The 25,263-nt window shown below is 56.6% G+C and overlaps 1 protein-coding gene across 2 annotated transcripts in view; it reads right to left on the bottom strand.

Moving 5' to 3' along the window:
* Window positions 1-6,297: 6,297 nt before the first annotated feature.
* The window catches only part of BCAS4 (breast carcinoma amplified sequence 4), a 57,316-nt gene continuing 38,350 nt past the window's right edge, over window positions 6,298-25,263 (bottom strand). The window contains exons 5-6 of one of the 2 annotated variants that reach the window (XM_046678199.1): window positions 6,680-6,842; window positions 6,298-6,594 (exon numbers count right to left, since the gene is read on the bottom strand). In XM_046678199.1, the coding sequence (XP_046534155.1) occupies window positions 6,723-6,842 (120 nt within the window). In that variant the 3' untranslated portion in view covers window positions 6,298-6,594; window positions 6,680-6,722. Of the gene's footprint in view, window positions 6,843-25,263 lie in introns of both variants that reach the window. The other variant, XM_046678198.1, reaches the window with a different exon arrangement.

Genomic DNA, 25,263 nt, shown 5'->3' with positions numbered 1-25,263 from the left:
TCTCCCTAGCACAGCGTTTCTCAAACTACACTCCTGCACCTTGCTGCCATCTTCATTTTTGCCATATCTGCCTAACGACTGCTTTGTGTACTTAGTATGTCTCAACTCCCCTTTTTAAAAAGGAAAACTATGTCTCTGAAAAAGAACCACCAGCCTAATTTGCCGTTACTGAAAGCATCCATAAAACATTATACGAAATTTCTGCCACCTCTTATTGCTTGCTGAGGGCTGTGAGCCTGAAACTTATTCTGTCTATTAAAAAGGAAAATCAGGAGTTGGGGACACCCCAGCTGGTTACCTGTGTGGCCCCTTTCTGAGGCGCAGTCTGAGCTGGAGTTCCTGTGACCTTCCAGTGAGAGTCCTATTTCATAAAAAGGGAGTCTGAGCTGGGTAAGGAGAGTCAGGTAGTCAGTGATGCGCACAGACTATCTGACTTCACAGGGTGCTCCCCACTCACTTCCCTGCCAGAGGGTCGCCCTCCCTCACTACTGAGCAAGAGTCCTGGACTCAGACCCAGTTGGACCATTCCAGAACCAGTGTCTGTGGCCGGTGGGCTCAGGCCAGAGCTACCTCTGTGAGTCCCTGTGAGCTAGGATTGCCTCAATTGCCCTCAGTCAGCACCCATCTCTGGCCCTGGGGCGGAATCAGTTCAACCCAAACCAGAAACCAACTCAAACCCAACTGCACAGCACACTCAGGGAGGTGGGAGGCGCATGTTGAGGCCACGACACTCCGAATGAAGCCTCTTGCAGCTTGTAAAACAAGAAGCGTGCAGTTGCTACGACTGAGAAGAGGCAGCAAATCCTCCTTGAAAATCTCTTGCCTGCTGTTCTTTGAAAGCACTGATTCCCCAGCCCCGGCTGCGTGTGAAAATCACATGGGGAGCTTTAAAACCCAGCGATGCTGAGGTCCCTCCCCCAGAGATGCTGATGCAGTGGTCTGGGGGTGCCCAGCTGATTCCGATGTGCGGCCAAGACTCAGAGCCACTGTTTTAAAGACACACAAGTGAATATGGGCTACAGCGTGAGCCTTACGCTGATTGATCTGTTTGCCCCCAGTGGTTTCCTGTGTAAGAGCATTTGTTCCATCCCCACCCCATTCAACAAACACCTGCTGGACAGCCTAAGAACCCCCATCTCTACACTCAGAGATGCAGCCTGTTTATAGAAAACAATTTCACACGTGCAAGCTGATGCCCTGTCTCTCCTCGGTTCACCAGAGACAATTAGACCATGGGCCTAAACGGCTAACCCTTATTCCCTGGGTGGAGTTGCCACTGCAGCCACACTCAGCTCTTGGATATGCCAGCAGAAGAAAAGCACAAACCTTGTTCTTTGGGGTGCTCCTCCAGGTCTCCTCCCTCTCCTGTGGTTCGGGCCTGGCTCCCCCGCAAGAGCAGTGCTGAGGAAATGCTGAATGTTACAGTTATAACGGAGCAGCTCCCTGGAAGACCCAAGGAGAAAGCCCTTCCGGTTGCAGGGGCTGACCTCCAGCAGTCAGGCTTGGCCGGTTTCGTTCTTCAGGGGACACATGTATCCTGACCAAACACATTTGTCTGCTGCAGTCCTGTCTTAACTCCTTCCTCAAACTCAGCACCATGTGTAGCCACCGAAGCACCCTCGCCAGAAGTGCCAGCAAAGAAGGCAGAGGCGGGCCTTAGACCCAGCTGCTTGCAAGCCGGAAATGTGTCCAGCTGAGGATTATGAGAAGGATGATGATGCTTTTGAATCCACAGCAAACCCACAGGACTTACTAAGGAAATTCTGTGACAGCTGCCCAGAGTCAGAATTGCTTCGAATTCTTCCAAACCCAGGGATGGTTGTGCTCTTGACCATAAGACAAAGTGGGATTTTGCTTTAAGGTGGGGAGGAAAATGCCTTGATGTCTCCAGCTGCCTGGACCATCTCAAGAGCCGTTGATCCCTGTAAGTAGACTCCTTTGCAGTGTCCGCCTGGCCTCTAACCCTCCTCTCTGAGAATTCCCTTTTCTACCCCAAGGAGAGCTTTGATCATGAAAGGACGTTGGATTTTGTCACATGCTTTTTTCTGCATCTACTGAGACAGTTGTGTGGTTTTTGTCCTTTATTAATAGTGTGTTACATTGATTTTCAGATGTTAAACCAACCTTGCATTCCTAGGAGAAATCTCACTTGTTCATGGTCTGTAATTCTTTTTTTTGAGGAAGATTAGCCCTGAGCTAACTGTTGCCAATCCTCCTGTTTTTGCTGAGGAAGACTGGCCCTGAGCTAACATCCGTGCCCATCTTCCTCTACTTTATATGTGGGATGCCCACCACAGCATGGCTTGATGAGCGGTGCCATGTCCGCACCCAGATCTGAACCGGCCAACCCCAGGCCACCGAAGTAGAATGTGTGCACTTAACTGCTGTGCCATCAGGCCGGCCCCATGTAATCCTTTTTTTATGTTGATGGATTCAGTCTGCTAATATTTTGTTGAGGACTTTTGCATCTACATTCATGAGAGATATTGGTCTGTAGTTTTCTTATGATGTCTTTGACTTGGTATCAGTCACCCTCAAAAGGAGAGCCATGGAAAACACATATTCTATAGTGAGACCCCAACCCATGTCCCCAGAGAATTTGGAGTTGAGGCACAGAGATAGTCGCCAGTGTGCTGGCTGCTTGAACTTCAGTAACCACGCAGCTGCATCCTCCACCGGCTGCATTTCTTCACATGCCCCATATCCTTCGAGTAGATTCTCCAGAGTCTAAGGGCCTCCGGTTCCAATGGTCTCAAATACAAATGCCCCTGGGGCCAGGCAGGCAAAATAAATTAGTGAAATAATTTGGATACGAGAGAAACCTGGAGAGCACGGCCCCCTCTAAAGCAACTCAGCTTTAGCTCATTGTGGCCTCCCACGAATGTGAGCCCAGAATGGCCAGCTATTCCAGTTTTTGAAAAGAAACTGGAAATCCAGTTCTTTGCATGGACTCTTCTAATTTTTAATTACTGACAACTGATTTTAATTGAATTTATTTTTTGAATAGGTAAACACCAAAATATCAGAAAGTATGAAAAAAGTAAAAAGTGGAAAAGTCCACTTCTCACTCCAGATAGTCGCTGTTCTCAAATTTTTACTTATCTTTCCAGAGAATTTTAATGCCTTTCTTTTTCACACAGATGGTGGCATATCATATATTTTTCTGCCCTTTGGCTTTCATAGCTTGGTGATATTTTTATACCAGTTCATAAAGAACTCCTAATCCATTTTTGAAACTTCATAGAATTCCATCATATGGACATTTTACAACTGAACCAATAAAGCCATACTGATGGACACTTAGGTTCTTTCCAACCTTCTGCGTTTCAGTGAGTGCTGCATACCCTCTTGCATTTATTATTTCTCTCGTCTGTGTACATGGGGAGGCTAGATTCCTAGGGGTGGCATTACTGGGTCCAAGGGTAGATACGTGTCTGCTTCTAACAGGGCCTGCCCACGGACCTCGGTGAGAATGGTGTCCCACCATCAACCGAGGAGAAGGCGTTTGCCTCCCAAATTTCACCAACGGCGTCCTCCAAGATTTTCATTTTTGCTAGCCTGATGAGTGAAAACTGAGTAATTTCAATATTCTTTCATACTTACTGGTCTAGGCAGGCTGAGCCCCTTTTCATATGTTTCAGGCGCCTTTTGCATTTTCTTTTCTGTGAAATGCCTGTTCATATCCTTTGCCCATTTTTCTATGCTTTTCTCTTCCTTATTTGTAGGAGCCGTTTATACATTGGGGAGGTTATCCCTTTGTAATAGGAGCTGTGACTGTATTTTCCCAGTTTGTCACTTGTCTTTTTGGTCATTTGTCTTTTTAATTTGCTTAAGATTTTGTTGTTTTGTCTTGATTTTTTTTTTTTTTTTGGTTGAGGTTTTCTGTTTGTTTTTGCCATGCAGAGGATTTACTTGTTTATATATCGTTAGATGTATCTATCTTACGGCTTTCTGCATTTTGTATGATTCTCCAATGTTTCTGCCTCCTTCTATAAATTCATTTTATACATTTAACTCCTCCTTAATCCATGTGGAATTTTGGAACTGTTCCTGGCGTACGGAGCGAGGTCTGCAGCTCCCTTTATTTTTTCCAGATGGTTACCCAGTTGTCTCAACATGAAAACATTTTAAAACAGTGCCGGGCAAACCACACATTTCTGCCCACCCGTGGGCCACGGTCTCGAAAACTTTCGCTTCAACAGACACGAAGTTCACGTGCACTAGGGACATTGGGAGCAGGTTGACAGAGAGCCTTGCTCTAGCAAAATTGGCAGTGGCCTTTCTCCTGGGTCCCTGTCCAACAACAGCCACAAAAGAAAGAAAAAGTTCGCCCTTTCCTAGGCTGCAAAGTGACCCCTGCATCGGGCTGTGGGGCCCACTCAGGTCCACAGTCAGGCCTTCATCCCTCACAGGGGCGGCGTCAGACCCTTGTTAAAGGGGACGCCTATCAGGTCTCTCACACACGGACTGGCGCCGGAATCCCTGGCAGGCTCTGGGTCCCGGCCTTCCCTCCCCCAGGTGTCTCCAAGTGTCCCTAAAACCTCATCGTTTGGCTCTGCAACTCCCAGGACACTTGGAATGGCCCCTTCCACTTCATTCATCACCTTCCCCATGAACCTCACCCCTCCTCACTGACTCGGGGTGGGGATGGGGGGGGGTCCCTAAAAGAATCCAAGGACAGCAAACCCCAGAGAAAGCCAGTTGGCCTCTTGGCAGCTCTCACTCTTGTGTGACTTGTTCTGACTCTGACATTTAAGGGCAGCCCCTAAGTCGCTCGCTGCTCAGGCTCTTGGATGCCACTGGTCATCTGAGAAATGCAGCAGAAAGGGGCTCAGCCTTTCCGCCACCCCCCCAGCCCAGTCACTGTACACAGCCACCCATTACCACGTGCCGGTTGCCAGGCCCTGAGCCAAGCGCTCACACAGGTCATCTCGTTTCATCCTCACAACCCAACAGGCAGGTGCCATTACTCTCTGCATCTTGCTGAGGAGGAGGCTGGGCTCAGAGAGGGTAAGCAACGAGCCCACGCTCACACCGCTGAAATGTGCAGGAGGCGACGGTGCCACCCAGGCGGGCTGACTTCAGAGCCTATAAACGCTCGGCACCATCCTCGGGGTCTCTATTTGAGAACACTTAAGTTGCTGCGGCTTGATCACATGACATTCCCTCTCTCCTCTCCCTGGCCCCTGGTCCAGGCCTTGGAAGGAGAAAGCAGCCTGTGCGTCTCCCACATTCAGCGTGTACTCGGCCTTCCGGAAATTGCTGTCCTCGCTGCTTGTCTGAAAAATTAACTTTCCATCGAACCTGTGCTCTCCCTGAGCAGACGGGCGCAGTGGGTGTCTACGCTTCCTTCATTCAAAACAGTCCCAATCAGTAGACACACCCAGGGGACGAATGATCTGCAGCACACAGCAACAGGGACGCCTCCCCAGGCGCAGCGCCAGCCAGAGAAGCAAGGCACAAACGAGGACGTCCTGTGTGTGCCCTCCACTCGCCTCCAGGCACACGAGGTGCAGAGGCCAACAACCTGTCTACACCGGTGGCTGCATGTCAGGACGGTGTGAGTGTGGGGTCGGGGGGCGGGGGTGGTCAGGCACTGACTGGGAGGAAGCAGAGGGGATTCTGGGTGCCAATGGTGCTTATTTCACGATCAGGGTTCAGTTTGTGAAATTCAGTGAATTGCACACTTAGGTGCGCCTTTCTGTATGTAAGTTACACTTCAATAATTTAAAATTATAAGATTTTATAAAAATACACTTACATACCTTTCTGTATGTAAGTTACACTTCAATAATTTAAAATAATGTATGAGATTTTATAAAAAAAAGACATTATAAAAGTTTAAGAATTTATCTCCATGGAAAAATGCTGGCACTTCTTGAAACAAGGGGTCTACCTACATCTTTTTATTCAAAAATTGTCTTAAAATTGGCAAGATTCCACTTTTTCCTTGCTTCTACTGCGGTCTCTCCTGATCCATGATGTTAGATTTCCTTGAAATTCTAACGCAGGTCTGCAGCCCGGTTGTGTGTGTGTTTTCTTGGCTCTCTGAGGAATCGCAGAAAAAGGAGAAACATCCATCACCAAAATGAGGAATTTCAGGACAATAGCAGGAAACTCATCTGCACAAGAAGAATCGAAGGCAAACCCACCCGTGAAGACCCCAGAATCCTCACGCGCTCTCTGTTCTTGCTGGGAATGTACAGGCCAGAGCCGCCCCTCCTCTGAGGTGAGGGCTTTACCATGAGCAGATTCAAGGATCAGGCTTCGAGAAGACATGTACACCCAGACCACACGTGAACTTGACACCTTTATTGAGATGATTCACAGGCCCGTGGGCACTGGGGTTTGCAGACAGACCAACCAACACGGACGGACCTGGAGCTACGCAGCCCGGTGGCACCTAGCAAGCCCCCCAGGATTCCGTGCAAAGCCCCTCACAGAGAGGAGGTCCTGGCCATCCGTCCGTCAGCTGCGGCGTGTCCGACCCGAGCGCCTCATCCTGGAGTGCCAGGCGGCCCCAATGCTGGCAGGGACTTCTCCTGCTCCCGCCTGAGGCGTGGCCACACGCGGTTCCAGCTGCTTCTCCAAACCCTGTGGTCTCGCGTGAAGCAAGGGAGGAGATTCAGAAAACAAATCAACAACAACAACGAAAGAAAAAAGCCCAGCTGCTCCGTACACAGTCTCACGTCCCGACGTCCCTCAGGGCGGGACCGCAGAGCTCACAGACGCCGAGGGCAGCGGGGGGCCTGCAGCGCGGCCTCCCCAGCGTCCACCGGAAAATAGTCCTCAGTCCTGTACAACGCAGGCAGCTCGAACGCCGGCACTGGTGCAGACGGCTTCTGGAATGACAGAAAACGAGGTGCTCCGTCAGCCATGTGAATCCACCTGCTCCGTGACCCAAGAATTCCAGCTGCAGGAATTTGTTCTGCAGAGAGGCACACATGTGACCCAAGATTCCGTGGTTCTTTGGCAGCACTGCCTGCGGTGACCAAAGCCAGCCCACCACAAAGGGGTTAGGCCATCGGTGCTGGTCCATGTACACAGTGCAGCACCCTGCAGGCGTGAGAACAGGCGGAGCCAGGTGCCAACAGAGCGGGACCGAGCAGGCGAGGTACCACATGCGAGGGCAGGGGGCCCTCACGCCGCATGCGTGTGCACGCAGACAGCTCTGCGGGGATCCCAGGAGCTGGCCTGATTGTTCTGTCACCGTGTACCCATCTGCGCTGCCTGAAGTTTGTACCATATGCATGCATTACTTTTTCAAAATATCGAACCATTTTAAGAAGCACTTATTTCTGGTGTGGATTTTTGGTGCGAGGTGGTTGGGAACGGGGACATTTTCCATCAAGCTACCCTCCCCAAGCTCTAGCTGGTGGGACCCTCTGAGTTATACGCACAGCTCGAGGAAAACCAACTCTACAGAGGACTACCTCCAACGTGGCTGCACATGGAACCTCCTAGGAAGTTAGGAAATGCTTCCGCACCCCCACCCTGAGTCTGATGTCACCGGTCTGGGGTGTGGTCTGTGCGTCGGGGTATTTGCAAGCTCCAGGTGACTCTCATGTAGAACCAGGGCTGACCCCAGTAACCGTGTCCCAGGGGAGGACGCAGGAGGTCGGCAAGGCTGTGGGGCTGCTGCCCCTGGGGCCCAGCAGGGGATGGACAGGCATGTGGGGCTCAGGGGAGCAGAGGGAGGAGGCCCTTCTGCACGTCTCCACCTGGCTCCCTCCCCCCTCCCCCCTCCCCCCACAGCTCCCTTGACTGTCTCATCTCCTGGCTGCCTCTGTGCCCTCCCACCGCCCCCTGCCCCAGCTGAGACCCAGCTCTGAGCCAGCCTAGGACCAGAGACGCAGGTGGCAGGGCAAGGATGGTGCTCGAGCCCGTGGGTATCAGCTCCCTGAGGCCCAGCCCCTCCGCGAGCACCGCCCTGTGCCGCGTGCGTCCTTACCCACCACGGCCACGTGGGGACCTTCATTCCCATTGTGGGATGAAGTGGGGGAATAAAAGCTCAGCCACGTCCCACAGCCTCCAAGCGCCCGTCCACTCACCCCCTGACCTCACTGAGCCCCCGTGCCTGGCCAGGCCCTGTTCTGTGCACTGAGGGGCCGCTGCGAACAAGAGGGCAGTCCCAGCCATCACAGGACTCACCGTCCGGCAGGGGAGACAAAGGGACCAATAGGAACAGCACTGCCACGTGACGAGGCCAACGGTGGGGAGGCCCAGAGGCCTGTGGAACTGAAGGGGCCCCACTCCTGCTGGAGGGGTCACGAGGCCTGCGGAGGCCGAGCCCACTGGGACTCAACCAGCAGGAGGGCGGGGTTCCAGGCTGCAGAACGGCAGGTGCACAGGGCGTGTGGCTGGTGGGCACTGAAGCACCTCAGTCTAGAGTCGGGCAGGTCAGTGTGGGCAAGGACAAAGCCCAAAGCCGGGGCCAGATCGCACGAGCTCTGGGACGCTGTGCGAAGAACTTCATCCCAGGAGAAAGGGGGCCATTGAAGCCAGTGAGTGAGAGCGAGAGACAGAGAGAGAGAGTGAAGAAGGGAGAGAGGGAGAGGGAGGGAGTGTGTGTAAAAGTAGATATGTGTTGGAGCAGAATAGACAGACTGGAGAGGGAAGAGAGGAGGCTGTGCAGTGTCCCGGCGGGCGAGGGGGCCATGGTGCGGCATCCTGGTGGGGGAGGGGGCTGTGCGGTGTCCCCATGGGGGAGGGGCTGGGTTCAGGGCAGGAGTGGATGGATTCCAGCATCTGGATTCTTGCACTGGCCCCCACACCGAGCTGTCTCTGCTGCAGAAGGAAACCATCAGAGGATTTCAAATGAGGCAGGACACGCTCAGGTGTCTGGGGGCCACGTACCTGCCTGTGTCACCACCCCACATCTGGAACACCAGGATGAGCAACTCACCTTGGCCAAAGGCCAGCCTCATAAAAGGGCACACAGGACACCCCACCCGGTCACCCACGGCCAGCCCCGTTGGCTCAGCCTGCTAGGGGGATACTGGACACAGGGCCTAGCCTGCCTGCCCCCTTCCCCCTGCACCTTCCCGGGCTGCCACCCGCCCCTGCGGATCAGACCCAACTCCTCCGGTAGCACCACGACCAGAACACAACTGGGAAACGAGCCATAAGATACATCTCACAGCCTGAGGGAGGCGATCTGTGGATAACCCATCGTTCTGGAATCTTTACCCAGTTCCTCCTGAGAATTGGCCACTGTAACATCTAGAAAACACAACATTCAAGTGAATAATGACAGTTCAAAGACCAACTCCCTCATCCCGACACGTGGCTTGGGGGCCAAAGAGCATTTTGTGATCCTGAAGACAGGTCCCTTCTTCTCCTGATCCTCGGGACCCACGTGAGCCCTTAGGGGCCCCGAGGGTCAGTGGCCAGGCCAGGCCAGAGCCAGTGTCCCGGCCCAGCCGCGCGGCCTCTCCTGGAGCTGCTGGGCCTCATCCCGACCCTGTTCTTTTTGAAATGGTTCTACCAACGGGGACACTTCTGCCCCTCCCCTCGAGGGGACAGTCTCCAAAAAGGGAGGAAAACCGATATGACTGTGAAGAGTTGTCGTAAGAGAGCCTAGCAGCTCTGGACAGAATCGCAGCTGTGGTTCCAGCGAGCACTGGCGCAAGGAACAGCGCATCTTGCCTGGGATGCAGAAGGAGGTCTTCCCGAATGGGCGACGTGGAGAGAGGGGAGCCCTCCGTCAGCACCCCGCCAGGCGGCCCCGTGGATTGTTAGAGCTGCTGCGTGTGCGCTCGCTCGCTAGGAACCCACGGGGGGCACGAGAACAACCCTTTCCGAACCAACTTGCCCGCCCTTTTCAAAAGGGCCCCCAGCCTGGAAGATGGGAAGGAAGCCTGCAGAGGCGGGTGTAGCTCCATTTCGGCCCTGGACGGAGCCCCTGATGACAGCTCGGAGCACGTGGAGAAGGGGTCAGTGGCCAGGAAGGGCGGCCTGTGAGGAGCCAGGGGGCTGCGAATGTGGCCTCTTCAGCCCAAAACGCTGCTCCTGGAGAGCAGGTGGGCCTGGGGTGGGCATGTGCTGTTTTGGCCTGTCCAGCCTCCACTTTCCACTCTGGTACTGGCATCCTGGTTTTCCCACAGGATCACTGTGCCTGCTCCCCATTCACGCTGCTCTCCCCACCCCCCACAGCTGAAGGCGGCCTGACCCGCTGAGCGGTGACTGCTCCACGGCTGAGCAGGTGACCCGAGCTGGGCCCATGAGAAACAGCCTTGGGACGCTTGCTACTGGGACAAAGATGCTCTCCTCACCCCCCAGGTTCCCGTGAGGATAGGCCACGCGCCTAAGGGCCACTTCTGCCACGACACTGGGGGGCGTGCTGGGAATGAAGCCAACACAAGAAGGTGGAATTGGGGATGGAGCCACACAGTCCTGACGGTATCATCTGAGCGCCTGAGTCCAGTTTTGCCTGAGGTCAGCGTGACTCTGGGACTTCTCCAGTCCATGAGCCGTGGATTCTCTTTGCTGAAGCCACGGTGACCTGGGTTGCTGTCACTTGCAACCAAGAATTCTGCCTAAAACAAATAATAAGCCCACCAAGGTGGAGGAGCGCTTGGAAACCAGTGGCTGGAATCAGCAGGTGAGGGCTGGCGTGTGAGCCGCCCCAGAGGCTGTCGGGTGGGGAGGACCACACCCCGGAGGCCAGGCCCCAATCTCAGGCACACCAGGATGCCAGAAAGCCAGCCCTTCGTGCCCATTTTCTCTTGGATTCTCAGGGAGACCTGCAACGAGAGGGGTCGTCCCTCTTGGCAGGAGCCAGGATGTGCCGGCACCAAGCTGGGCCCATGCCCATCACCCCTGGGGCCCCTGCCTCATCCTGGATTCCTGCAGCAAACTCAAACCCTTGAGAGCCTCAGAAGGGCCTCAGAGAGCTCCCCCTCCCACCTCTTGCCCTGCAGCTGGTACCAGGGTGCCCCTCTTGGGGCGGCCAGGTAAGCAAGAAGGGTCCAACTCTGGCTCTCGCTCCCCTGCCCCCAGCCTGCAGGCCAGAATGTTCCACGAGCCGCGATAGGATGGGAGACTCGGAAACCTGACACCGCAGGTCCAGGGCTCTGCCATGCCCCTCCCTCCCACGTCCCCCTTCGTCCCCCACAGCCCAGGGCGTGCCTGCCCATCCTCTGGGGGAGCAGCCTCTGGGGCGCAGGGCCTGGTGTGCTCTCCCGGGCCTACCCACACGCCCACATCTTCCTCACTTCCACCCAGGACACCCGAGCTCCTAAACGCACAGCCCACATACCGGACGCATGCGTGCTGGGGTCTGCTTCACGATTTTTTTTAAATGGAACTAATTGCAAACACGTAAAAAATCAGGAGGTTTCTCATGAAAACCAGACTGCCAGCTTCTCTTGGAAAATCAGATGATCTGGAAGCTCTGGGCCCACAGCCCCTCGTGGCCCCTGGTGGCTGAGCTGAGGAACAGCGGGCACTCTCCTGTGGCCCCAGGCCCCTCCTGGCCACCTCACTGTTGCCGTGACCTGCTGCTCTGGGCAGATGCCTCCCAGTCGGCCCCCGGCACCTGCTCCAGCAAGCAGCTCCTTTTCTGACAGACCCCAAATGGCTGGCGCAGCATGTGACAAGGTGACACCTCGGGGCCCAGCCTGAGCTCAGGGTCTCTCTTCTGAAGCAAACTTGTTCTGCAAGGGGCCAGACAGTAAATATTTTAGGCTTTGTGAGCCACACGGTCTCTGTCACAAGGACTCGACTCTGCCCTGGTAGCACAAAGGCAGCCACAGGCGATACAGAAACTAACGGAGTGGCTGTGCCAATAAAGCTTTACGTACAAAGAAGGTGGCCTGCCATAGTTTGCCCCTGGATTAACTCTGTTTCCTAAATAGAACAGGAACAACAAACCCTTCCCTGTGTCCCCCGTACAAGGGGGCACTGAGTAATGTCACCAGACATGACCGCAGGACTCAGGGCCAGGCTTGCCTTGCTGACCGTCCCCAGGCCCAACTGTGATTTGGTCGGCTGCTCTCCGGCCATCACTGCAGCCCCAGCCTGTCCTGGCTCACCCAGCATCCTCCCCCACAAAATGGGCAGGCCACACAGCGGTCCCACTCCTGGACTGGGTTCTCAGGGTCAACAAGGTCAGCCCCAGAGCCTGGTGGAGGAGGCTGAGGCCCTGGACTGACCGTGTGTGGGAGCTCAAGTACCCAGGGGCCCACCCTCAGCCCCCAGGTCACCAGGCACCTCCAGCCCACTAGGAAAACAACAACTACGCCTATTGTGCCCCAGGCCACATACATTGTCTCTAACCTGCGCAACATTCCTTCAAGGGAGGGCTTTCTCATCCTCTTGAGCCTCACTTTCATCTGTAGATGGAGATAATACCATCAACTTCACAATGGGCCTGGAGCACAGCAATGATGCTGGAGGTACTACAGCCACCTTGGGACCATGAGGACAAAAGCCACATGCTAAGGATGGCGGAGCGGCAGCCAGGAGAAGCCTGGGTCCCTAATGACTTCCTTGAGAAGCCCCATTAGCTCAACTGGCCACCTCAGGACTTCCTGTCACATGAGGAAAAACACAAACTCTATTTGGTTAAATCCCTTTAGTCAGGTTTCTGTTGTGCACTGAACACGGCCTGACTGACTGTGCTGCCGCTATCCTCATCCTCACTCTAGTTCACAGCCAGTTGCCAAGGTCACACAGGTGGTACATGGGTATAGAGCGGGGACTCAAACCCAGTTGTTTAGTCAATGAAATGGAATGGTCTCCAAAAATGGTGGAAACCGCTCGATGGAGAAGCAAGCAGACATGGGAGAAGACACAGATCTCAGAAGGATCCCAATCATTGCTGGATGGACTGCCCTCCCCTGAGTGGGGACTGCGCTCGGCGAGCTGCCTCCAAGGCAGAGTGTGGTGGTGGGGACAGCAACTGCCCCGGGGAGAAACCTGGACACGCGACCTGGGCCAGGTGGTCCAGGTCAACGTCACCAGCGGTGCATCCCGTTGACAGCATGTGCCCTGGCTCTGAGGTGGCGAGAAGGGCACTTCAGCTCTGTGGCCTTCCTCCCGAAAGCCATCACGCCCTCTGACCACGAGAAAAGCATCTGACCAGCCCTGACTGAGGGACAGTGGACAAAACACCTAACAAGGCTCCTCAGAACCGTCAAGGGCATCCAAACAAGGTGAGACTGAGAAGCTGCCACGGGCCAGAGGCGGCCGAGGAGACACGACGGCTGAATCTAACATGGTTGCTATCTTGGATGCGACCCAGGGACAGAAAAGGACATTAGGGGAAAACTAATGAAATCCGAATAAACTGTGGAGTTTAGTTAGTAGCAAGGTATCAATGCTGGTCCCTTTGCTGGGACAACGTCCCACAGGAAAATGAGATGTTAGCAGCAGGGGACACTGGGTGAGGTGGATACAAGCACTCTCTGTATTATCACAGCAACTTGTCTGTACTTCCAAAATTCAAAAGTGTATTTAGGGGGAAAAAAGCAAACAGACAGAAGAACAGCTGTCTGTCCGCACGGACCAAGCCCTGGTCTCTCGGACTTCAACCACAGTGACTGAGCCTGAGTGCTCCTGAGTGCCCGTCCATGATGGGCCCTGTGGGGTCACGGTCCCTTCATCCTCACAGCCGCTGGGAAAGGCAAGTGTCCTCAATCCCATTTTGCAGAAGAAGAAACTGAGGCTCAGACAGGCACTGGCCCAAGATTGCCCAACCGGGAATCGCAGGCTGAACTGGAACCCAGGCCCGCGCTGCTCCGGGATCTGCCGGCCCAGCACCGAGCCAGGACACAGGCGGCCCGGAGCTGAGTGGGGCTGAGAGGGGACCTCACAGCCAGGACCCAGGATGTCCCATCAGCATCTGCTTTCCAACCGTGGGACCCTCAGGAGTCCCCCCTTCCAGCCTACTCAGAGATGGCAAACTGGTGGCCTTTGGTTCACATCTGGCCCGCAGACGTGACTGGTTTGGCTCAAATTTAAAAACGAGTTAGCTGCCAACAGGAGAGAACCGGGATGTTTCAAACAAATATCGAGTTCCTATTGCTCTTGAACAATGGAGCGATCTGGCCGCCCTGGGCCCACATTCCCTTGGGGAGCCGTGAGCTGGCCCCTCCAGACAGGGCATGTGCTGTCCCGTTTACTGCTGTCCCCGCCCGGCCTGACTCACTCATCCGCAGGACCCGCCGAGCCCTGTGGGCATCGGAGCTGGCAGTGGCTCCAGGCTCACGTCACATTGCTCAGGCAGGACTCAGTGGGGCCAAGGGGAGCCGGCTGGAGAAGGCTTTGCTTCCAGTCCTGGGCCCTGGGCCCCACAGGGAGGGAACTGTCGGCCTGGTGCCACCGCCCCGACCGGCGGGGCTGCCCCGCACCCATGCTCTGCTCCAGCGCCCCCAAGAGACGGCGAGGCAGGTGCTATGGGGGCCGGCTTTGTAGGGGAAAAAGTGGGCTGGGAGAGGGGAGGCCAAGTCCCATGCCCAGGGCCGCAGGGCTCTCAGAGGCTGAACTAGGACTCTAGCAGGGCTCTTCTGAGCCTTCAGCGTGGCCCCCACCCGGCCAGCCCGCACCACCTTCCCCTCGGTCTCAGGGCTTTCTGCACCTCGGGCCATGCCTGGCTGTCCGGCCTGCAGTGTCTGTGTCTGCTTCAGGGCCCCTGTCTTCCAGCACACTCTGACAGCTGTGAGTGGAGCCCCTGCATGTCCAATCGTGCCCGCAGCACTGGGCTGGCCAGCCTCACGGTGCCTGCAGGAGAGCAGCCACCCTCCCCACAGGACCCCGGCCCAGCCCGGCCACTGGCTTCAGACTTGCCAGCCCGGTAACCACAGTGGCCGGTGGCAGCAGGAGGCTGCTGAGGTCCTGGGGACAGAGGAACAGGGCTGGGGGCTCCCAGAGTGGGCAGCCCCTGTCTTTCTGGGGCTCTGGCTCCTGACCCAGAGTCTGACCCCTCCAACCCTCTGGCGGGGTGGCTGCCCTCCTCACAGGGCCACCGACTCTAACTGTCTGATGACCGTCTACTTATACGCCTATTTGTAACTGAGCCCCGGCTGCGTTCCAGACACCCAAATCCACACAGGTGCCACAAGGTCCTACAGAGGAGGGACCTCAGGCTTTCGGTGGCTTAGTGATGCCCTGCAGGCCTGCCCGCTAACCAGCACCCCTGTCAAGCGAGTTCGCCCAAATCGGAACCTGGGATGCACCTGGACTCCTCCCCACACCCGACCCCTCCTCCATCCCCTCTAACTCTTCCCAAATCCCTCGCCCATGGCCACCGCCACGCCTCCGCCTCCGTGCCACCTCCCAGCCTGCTCGCTAGCCTCCGCCATTCTCCGCCCCGCAGCCTGAGGGCCTGTCCTAACAACAAACCGGATCCGCCAGGGAGCACCCAGTGGCGGTTGGAATAAAACCCCGCTCCTCACCATGGTCTCGGGTCCTGCCCCCGAGGTCACCAATGGGCTGTCCTGGGGCCAAACCCAGAGCACAGGCATGTCCCGCTCGGCTTCCACTGGGCTGAGTTTTCTTGCTTTTGTTAGTGTGGATGTTTGCGTTCTCATATTTTTTAATGAAATGCCATTTCTCTTTTAAAAATGGATTGCAAACTTCTCTAAAAACATCCAAAGCCCTGGCACACTGGGCAGTGAGGACGAGCTGGTGCCGAGCAGTGGCCGCCCCTGCGCAGGGGACATGTGCACTGGCCTGCGTGATCCCCCAGCCACGCCACTCATTTCTGCCAGCTGCCTGGCCCCTTAGAGCTGGGGGTTTGACCCCAGATCCACATGATCCAGCCTGACTCTTTAAACTCAGTCGGTCACCTCCCATCACTCACAACCCCCCAGCCTGGGGCCTTCTTTCTGCTCCTGGACCTTACCAGGGGCTGTCCTGCCTCAGGACCTTTGCACCTGCTGCCCCCCTCAAGGCGTTTACACCAGGTCTTCTTGTGCTGGTTCCTTCCTTCCTTCAGACCCTCCTAAGGGACCCCAGTTTCATCTGTGTCACCTTCCCTCCTCTGTGGGCACTGTGGAGTGAATCCTGCTTACCTCCTTCCTCGGTTACCACCCATCTCCCCACCGGGCAAGCTCTGCAGGGATGGGGACCAAGCCAGTCTTCAGGGCCACAGGCCCAGTGGCAGCCAGAACCTCGCACACTCAGGAAATGCAAAACGAATGAACTCGAACTGGTGGAACAGGAAGGGCCCGGGCCTGGCCTCTGCAGGGGCCCGTTCTGGAGTCGCTGGGTGGCTCAAGGCTGGAGCCCCTGCCCAGGCCAGGACGGTGACCCAGTACTGGAGACACATGGTCACGTTAAAAACAAAGCATGCAGCGCACCACCCCGGATGGGAGCCGGGAACAGGAACGGACATGAGCGAACAAAACCCAAACAAAGGCTGGAGCCGAGTGGAGGGCACGGGACCAGTGCTGGCATCCTGGTTTTGACGACCGAGCCTCAGTGATGTGACGTGAGATGACAACATGGGGGAAACTGAGTAACGGGCGTCGGGAACTCTGTATGGTCTTTACAAGTTTTCTGCAAGACTACAACTATCCAAAATGAAAAGCTCCTTTAAAAATAAATAAAGCGCATCCATGGCAGCAAACGCAAAGCACTGAGGGAACAACACAGATAACGAGCTTTTAAATAATCTCGTCACCAATAATAATAATAGCGGCTAAACCTCATGTCATCTCAGTTACTGCTCTCGACAATGCGAGGCAGCGGATCTGACGGTAAATCCCATTTCACAGATGTGGAGACTGAGACCCCGCAGACTTAGGAACCCACTCAAAGCACGACGCTTGCAAGTGAGAGGGCCGGCCTCACGATCGTGCGGTCACGCAGGCCCCACGCTTGGGCTACTGCTCTGCCATCACAGTCTTGAAATCTTTTGTTTTTTTTTTTTTTGAGGAAGATTAGCCCTGGGCTAACTGCTGCCAATCCTCTTTTTGCTGAGGAAGACTAGCCCTGAGCTAATATCTGTGCCCATCTTCCTCTACTTTATATGTGGGATGCCTACCACAGCATGGCTTGGCCAAGTGGTGCCATGTCCGCACCTGGGATCCGAACCGGCGAACCCCAGGCCGCCAAAGCAGAACATGTGCACTTAACCACTGCGCCACCGGGCCGGCCCTTGAAATTCTTAATAAGCTTCGACAAAGGGGCCCTGCCTTTTCCTTTTGCACTGGGCCCCAAAAATTCTGTAGCTGGTCCCAGGATGTGCGTGCTCCCAGGCTGGGGCTCTCCCCCTGTGTCGTGCCCCAGAAAGGTCACTCATGGCCAGCTCCATGGACAGTGTGGGGCCAGCACTCCAGGCTGAGAAAACACCAGGGGCAAAGGGTTGCGGCCAGAGCTGCGGGGCAAGCTGGGGGGACATCAGCGGACGGATTTGGCTCGAGCCGGGACTGACCCACTGGTGGCGTGGAGCAGGGAAAGAAGATTCTCGCGCAGCCCAGAGCAACAGACCAGCGAGCCTCGCCCAGGGCCTGCGCAGGTGGGTGGCCTCCTTGTCACAGAGACTCTCCAGCTGCCCACGGGGGGCCCGGTTCAGCCCAGATTCCTGCTGTCTGTGGCCCACCTCCAGATTAGAGTCCTGGAGCTGCGCAGGCCCAGCCGCTGGCTGCTGTTGCCTCAGAGCCGCACATCTCTCATGCCAATGCGGATATCAGTAGGCTCCTTGGAGGTTTGGCTGGCTGGCCTCAAAGGTGGTGGCTCCACAGAAAAATGGTGGAAATGGCACCAATCAGCTCTGGGAAGCAGAGAGCAAACGCAGCAACAGTCGAGCATCTTGTCGGGTGCCTAACTTGGACAGCTGTGCTCCATTCAAAAGCAGCCATCGGGGCAGAAGGGCAGCCACCAGAATGAGCGGGTGTAAGAAGCCGTGCCCTGTCCAGCTGGAGCAAGACGTCCCCAGGGCCGAGCAGCCGCCTCTCCCGGCTCTGGGCCTCCAGGTAGCCCTGGAGCCTCCTGTCTACGTACGCTGTCATCAGACTCCGTCTGGGCCCACAAGCCGCAGCCCGGGCCTGTCCTGCTCCGCCAGGTGCCAGGCGGCCTGGGAGCCTCAGCACAGGCTCAGATTCCATCCCCACGGCCTCGCCTGCCCCAGAGGCCCCGGGCACTCGCCTCGCGGCCATCCCAGTCTGGGCCCCCTGAGAGTGAAAAGGGATGGTTTTGAGGTCCGGGAAATAACGCTTGAGAGCAAGAGAAAGGAAAAGAGGGAGAGACGGAGAGAGCATGGAGAAACAGAGACGAAGACGATGAGACGGGAGGAGGAGACGGGGAGGCAGGGACAGGAGGGGGACGGGAGAGAAAAGTATGAGAGCGAGAGAGAGAGAAAACGTGCAAGCAAGATGGGGGGTTCCGAAAGAGAGGAAAAGATGAGAAGAAAGAGGAAAAAATGAGGGAGAGCGGAAATGGGGATGGAAGGATGGAAGGGGAAAATGAGGAAACAGGAGAAAAGAGGGAAAGACCCAGGCCGGGCAGAAGAGCGAGCATTCCAGGAGGGGTGGCAGGGGAGGAGGCGTGGGGGGGGCAGGAGACAGGGGAGCAGCCGGGCCTGATCCAGGGCCCCTCCACACCCAAGCCAAGTCACCGAGCCTGGCAGGGACGCAAGAAACACCCCCAGCCCTCCCCCACCTGCCAAGCCCATCCCTTTGTTAGAGAAGTCACATCTTAAAGGGACAAAGGCCACCTCGGAAGACAGGTCAGTCTGCTGAGCGGACTCCGCCCTGTCTTAGGGGGAGCTCTTCCCTCTTTTCTCCTTGTATTCAGGACTCCTGGAAACCTCTGGTCTAAACCCTCCACCCCGGGAGCCCGTTGGCCTCAAGAGGGTCCCAGCCCTCTATGGCTGCAAAGACAGACAAGGGGACGAAGAGGGACACTGAGCGCGCCCCACCACTTCCACCCCAGGCTTCCACCTGCGGGAGCTGGTCTGCCTCACTCACGGCCGCGTCCCCGTGTCTCCAATAGCACGTGGTACACAGCAGATGCTTAATCAGTGCATGCCCCTCTGCCTCCCTGGGCCATCGCATTCAGCCTCAGAGCTAATGCCGCTGGCTCCACGTGGGACGCCTCCTGCCCTGGACCCCACACTCGAATCTCCTGCCGCGTCTCCCCCTGCACGCACATCCAGACGGCCTCTTGGTTCACACGGCAACCTGGAAGGACCCCCAGGGAGTTACGCTGCACGCGGCAGGCCGGTCCCAAAAGGTTACATGCTGTAGGATTCCATTTATAGAACATTTCTGAAACAGCGAAATTTTAGAAGTGGAGAGATTAGTGGTTGCCAGGGGTTGGGTGACTGGAAGAAAGGTGCGGGTGGCTGTCGAAGGACAAGACGAGAGGCCCCCGTGGTGCTGGAACCGTCAGAGTCTTGACTGTGGTGGTGGAGACAGAAATTGAACACAACAAAAGCGTATAGAATGATATGATCGTACAGAACTTAAAACACACACAAATGAGTACAACCACGGCTGCGAGAGCTGAGCCAGAGCAACGACTGCATTCAGTCAGTATCCTGGTCGTGATGCTGCACCGCAGTTTTGCAGATGTTACCACTGGGGGACACTGGGCAAAGCACACAAGGGCTCTCTCTTTATTATTTCTTTTCTTTTTTTGGTGAGGAAGATCAGCCCTGAGCTAACATCTCTTGCCAATCCTCCTCTTTTTGCTTGAGGAAGATTGTCGCTGAGCTGACACCTGTGTCAATCTTCCTCCACTTTAGGTGGGACGCCGCCACAGCATGCCTTGATGAGTGGTGCTAGGTTCGCACCTGGGATCTGAACCTGTGAACCCCAGGCTGCCAAAGCGGAGCACACGAACTTAACCACTGCGCCACCGGGCCGGCCCCTCTGTACTGTTTCTTATAACTGCATTTGAATCTACAATCATCTCAGTAAAGAGTTTCAGTTAAACACACACACACAAAGAATAGACCATGTTTCCCCACCTCCACCCTGGCCTCCCCTAGTCCAGGCCGCCAGCCTCTCTCCCTGGACATCCCAGCGGCTCTCAGCTCCACCCTGCACACCCAGTGTCTTCCTCCACACCGGCCAGACGCAGGGCAGACCATGTCTCGAAACGCTCCAGGGCCGAGTCCTTGCTCTGGCCCCTACCGGCTCTGTCAGTTGCCCACCTTCACCTCTGGCTCCAACATGCCACATGCCCAGACCTCGCTGCTCACTCAGCTGTATGGGCCCTTCCGCACCTCCTCCGGGTTCCAGCCACCCCGTGCTCCAGTGTCACCTCAGCGAGGCCTTCCCTGACCACCCCTGCCCCCGTCTCCCTGCCCTTTCTCACTTTTCTCTCTACCCCAGGGCACGTTATATGTTACACTAGACCCTCAACGGATGGATGGCAGGAACATTCTCCTGGGTCCTGAGGATCTGAAACAGCACCCAGCTCATACAGGCGGGTGGATGGTAAGTATTTGTTGAATGAATGAACAAAAGAAAAGAGGGGAGGGGTGGAGATTTGGCATCAAAGGAGTTAAGCCCGGCCTGAGGCGGAGGAAGGAGGGGTAAAGAGCTGGGGCCACAGGCACACGTGGCAGCTCCGGGAGGCATCGCGGGGGCAGGGAGAAGCCAGTGCGCTGCACAGAGGGGGATGGGCCGGCTGTCTCCAAGCACAAGATCCCAAGGTCTCCAGAAGCACAGCCCAAGACAGAGCAGAAAGCAGCCCAGGACGACACCTGCAGGAGGGGTCCCGCCGTCCCCCCGCACCCACCCCACAGGCCCTCGAGAGAACCAGAAACAGGCTGGGATGGAGGCTGGCCTCACTTTCTGGGGCCTCCTGGGGGCCCAGGGGCCAAGCCTGAGGGGCTTCCCATCATCTGCCCATTCACGCTGCTTGTGGGAACGAGCGTGGGAGTGGAGGCAGGGGTCACAGAGGACCTCGGATGTGGATGGATAACATCCCCTGCAACGCCCCACATGGAGCTGCCAGCACAGAGAGCAGGAGCCCTTCGTCCAGCACAGTTCACTGTGTCCCCTTCGCAGATCCCTCAGATGGCAACAGGCACCCCGTCTAGCTGTGTGACCTTGGCTAAGGTCCTTAACCTCTCTGTGCCTCAGTTTTCTCATCTGGAAATGGGGCTAATGATAGTTTCTACCTCATAGGGTTCTGTGCCCATACAATCGTGCTTAGAAAACAGTAAGTGCTCAACGAATGTTGGCTGACTTTATTATTATTATTATTATTATGGCTCCCTGTATTCATATTCTTTCCCTTTTATTGCTTTTTGGTGAAGAAGATTGGCCCTGAGCTAACATCTGTGGCTGATCTTCCTCTTTTTTCTTTTTTCCTTTCTTTCTCCCCAAAGCCCCAGCACGTGGTTGTGTATCCTAGTTGTAGGTTATTCTAGTTCTTCTATGTGGGATGCGATCACAGCACAACTTGATGAGCGGCGTGTAGGTCTGCACCCAGGATCCAAACCAGCGAACCCTGGGCCACTGAAAGCCAAGCACATGAACTTAACCACTTGGCCACAGGGCCAGCCCCGTATATTCTTTTTAAATGCCATCATTAGCTTGTGAATAGCCCAAGTGTACAATTTTATCACACTGAGTTTTTAGTATTAAATGCATTCAATTTCAATAAACATTTAAACGAAATCAACAAGGTGGGAGCCAATTCTGGCACTGCTTTGATTTTTAATCACAAGGATCCTCAAAAATTCTAAGCATCATGACATCCCTGAGCCACTGAGAGGTATGGCTCATCCTTCAATTGGGGCGCCCGGCTCACAGCAGGGGCTCAATAAACGCCTGTTGGCCAGACAGTGACAGGTTACAGAGGTCACACGGGCACCGATACGCTGGCAGCCAGCCCCACGAGGAGCCCCCAGCCTGTGGTCTCCCATTTCTCTCGCTACCATGGCTGCTGGCATCTGAGCCCTCCTGCCCACCCCTACACACACCCCCTCGGGGCACTGCCTGAGGCCTCGGAGCCGGGGCCAGGCCAGCAGAGAGCCCCCAGACCCGCAGGGGAGGAGGCAGCCCCGAGCCACAGAGCTGAGATCCCCAACAGGTGACAGTGCGCACCTCCCCACCAGCGCTCCGTGACCTCCAGCTCTGACACGGCCCCCTCCCTGCTCTGGCTCCTCACTCCGTTTCAAAGCCAGCATTCCCCATCTCCGACCGAGGTTCCCAGGTTAATTATTAGGACTCTGCAAGTAACGGGAACTGTGGCCTTGATTTTAGGTCTGGCAGCATGACAAGGTGTGATGGTATCAGCCGGAACAGGCACCTGGATGAATTTACTGCTTAATGAGATGTGGTTTATTTTCCCAGCAGAAAATTGACCATGAATGGAGCCAAGTTCAAGAGCTTCCCAGGTTCCTTGGGCACCAGAGGCATCACACTTCTCCAGACTCAGCACCCTTGGGTGCAGGCATCACGGACGGAATCTGCACCCATGATGGCCGACCGCAGCCGCCCCTCCTTGGCCCAGCCCCTCCTCGCTTGGCAAACGCCCTGCAGCCCAGCGCCAAGCCAGTGCCACACATCGGGCCGCGCTGTTCCCTCCCAAAGTCCTTTCCTCTCCAGGTCCCCTGACCCATCTTCTCTCCTTTCTGTCGCGTGGAGGAGTCAGAAGCGCGCAGCCCTCGTCCCAGCCACCTGCTGCCAGCACCTGCCTGGGAGCTCAGGTGGGGACCCATCTGCATCATTTCTCCATCTTTCGTGCCCAACTCACAGCCGTTATTCCTGACAGCTCCCTCGGACCAAGCCTCAGTACACACTAAGCATGTCACCGTGGGACCGCTCTCTGGGTATACTTATGTCCGATGAGGACACCAGGGCTCCAAGAGGGGCCGTGGTGTCCATGGTGCCACCCAGCCAGTGAACACAGAACCAGGGCCCAACCTGATGGCCCCTTCACTCCACAGAGGTGGGGGGCCCACACAGCCCCCAGCCTTCCTCTTTCCATCTGAGGAGGGAGGGGTCCTGGTGAGACCCCCGAGGGGAGCGGGAGAGATGGAAGGCGGGGTGGGGCGAGGCTTTGTGACTGTGTGCAAGACACGCGGAGACAGAGAGGCACAGACAGAGACCCAGAGACACACAGGGAGAGGCAGAGACAGGGTCCCAACAGAGACACAGAGACTGATGGGCTGAGATCTGCACAGGGCAGGGGCCACAGCCAGTGTGGCTCCTAGTGTGTCAAATGAACATGTGGCCCGTGGTGGGGAGGGACTGGAAGAGGTGGGACTCGGAGAGGGACCTAGGATGCCCCGTGCCTGTCCTGACGACCCAGCGTCCCCTGGGGCGTATCCTCGGGCAGGGCCTCTGCGGAGGTGACCCACTCCTGAGCCGCCAGCTCCGCTAGGCCGGCTGCGTCCTGGTGTGAGTGGGGTAGGCTGGCTGGGGTGGCACGGTGGCTCAGGGAAGAGGGAGCCGCCCTGTTCAATTCCCACTGGAGGAATGGACGGTGGCTTCGCACAAGCACGTGGGGGCGGGGGCGGAACCATCAGTCCCTCAAAGGGAGCTTCTGCAAGACAAGACGATTGCAGGAGCCCACGCTCACCGAGCACCTGCTGGGGGTTGCACACACAGCCCGCGTCCCGAGGCGGCGCTGGGCCCAGGAGCCGGACCGCGTGGGGGGGATCAGGGCTGCTCCTCCTCCCGAGACCTGACGCAGCGACTCCACCTCTAGGGAGGCACCTCAGCTGCTCTTCTACAAAATGAGGCCAGTGATGGCAGCCCACCCCACCACAGCAAGCGGGAACTGAGCGCACGCATACAGGGTCCAGAGCGCCGGCACGGCGTTGGCCACGTGGGACGCCCGCAGTCAGCCAGCCCCTCCTCTCATGATTTACGAGCCCCAGCCCAGTGCCCACCTCAGAGCGGGTGCCCGACACAGGTTCACCAGATCCAGAGGGAATCGTGTGGTCCAGACCCTCAACCCGACCCCACGGGGCTGGGGCACCGCTGCCCCATTCCGCGGAGGGGAAAGGAGACCCTGTTCCTGGGCCACGGAGCCAGCAAGCGACCCCGCCAGGGCACACGTCCAGGACGGTTGGCTCCAGAACCTGTGCTTTCATACATTTTTAAACTTATTCTGGAAACTTTTCCTATTTATAGGAAACGTGCAAAAGCAAAGAGGGTACCATGACAAGCCCAGTTTTGAGAACTGGCATTCATCTGGGCCGGAGGTCCCTAACCCAGGGCAGTTTTGCTTCCAGGGACGTTGGCAGTTTCTGGACACTTTTTGGACAGGGATGCTGGTGAACATCACACGATGCGCAGGACAGCCCCGCAACAGAGCGCCATCTGGCCCCAAACATCAGTGATGCCGAGGTTGCGAAGCCCTGGTCTGAGCCCCGGCTCCCACCTCCCCCACTGCAAGGGCTGCGATGCAATGCACTCGTGTCGGGGGGCGGGGCGCACGCATTATGACATGGGGCCTGGGAGGCAGACTGTCTCCATGAAGGGTGACAATGAGGGTGACACTCTAATCGGAAAAGGGGTGCTGGACCTGCATCTGTCAACACTTCACTTAAGACTGAGGAAATACCATACGTCCGACTCAGAAAGTAGGGGTGCCTGATAGAGAGTATTTGGGGGGTAGAGGGCCCCCACCAACCCCCTCCCTCTGCCCTGCACCCAGGGAGAACCCATTTTTCTACAGGCCAGCCGCTGGCTCTGCACCCCTCACAGCCCAGGTGATGTCCCCCTGCCTAGGCCACTCCAATGGCCAGGCCGGGCAGAGGAAGGCAGGTGCCCCACCCATGGGGTTCGCGTCCTGGGCTCTGTGGCGGCTGCCCAGACACCATCACACAGGCCCTGGGGACCGGGACCCAGCTGGCCAGAGTGAGCAGCCCGGGTTCACAGGTCCCACTTCCCAATTACCCCCAGTGGGCCCAGAATAGAATAGCTGCTGAGATGCTGGGGGGCTGGGGGCGAAGGCTGGGGAGGGAACCTGGCCACAGGAGCCACAGACAGGACTGGAGCCAGCCAGGGTCCACAGCTCAGTGAGTCCCTCCTGCTCAGCACAGTGCTGGCTCTCGGGGCCGCGCCCCCCGCCCCGGGACCGGCTCCCTGACTCTCCCTAAGTCAGCAGCACTGGACCTGCCCGCAGGCCAGGCCCGCACGCAGCAGGCGACTCACGGCAGAGCCTCGCTCGCCACAGCGCAGACGAGGCCGGTGGGCCAATCGGCCCCCTGAGATTTCTCTGAACCTCTCAGATTTATTCTCAAAATCAGCTGATTTCACATAAAAATTTGTACCCTCGACTTCTCTTCTTTCACAAAGGCCAGGTCGGCCGTGCTGAGCCTTTGCTCCTGGCTGGAGGGGAGGG

This window comes from Equus quagga, chromosome 12, assembly GCF_021613505.1.
Source record: "Equus quagga isolate Etosha38 chromosome 12, UCLA_HA_Equagga_1.0, whole genome shotgun sequence".
NCBI lineage: Eukaryota > Metazoa > Chordata > Mammalia > Perissodactyla > Equidae > Equus > Equus quagga.
This window is presented reverse-complemented; position numbering and strand designations above follow the sequence as displayed.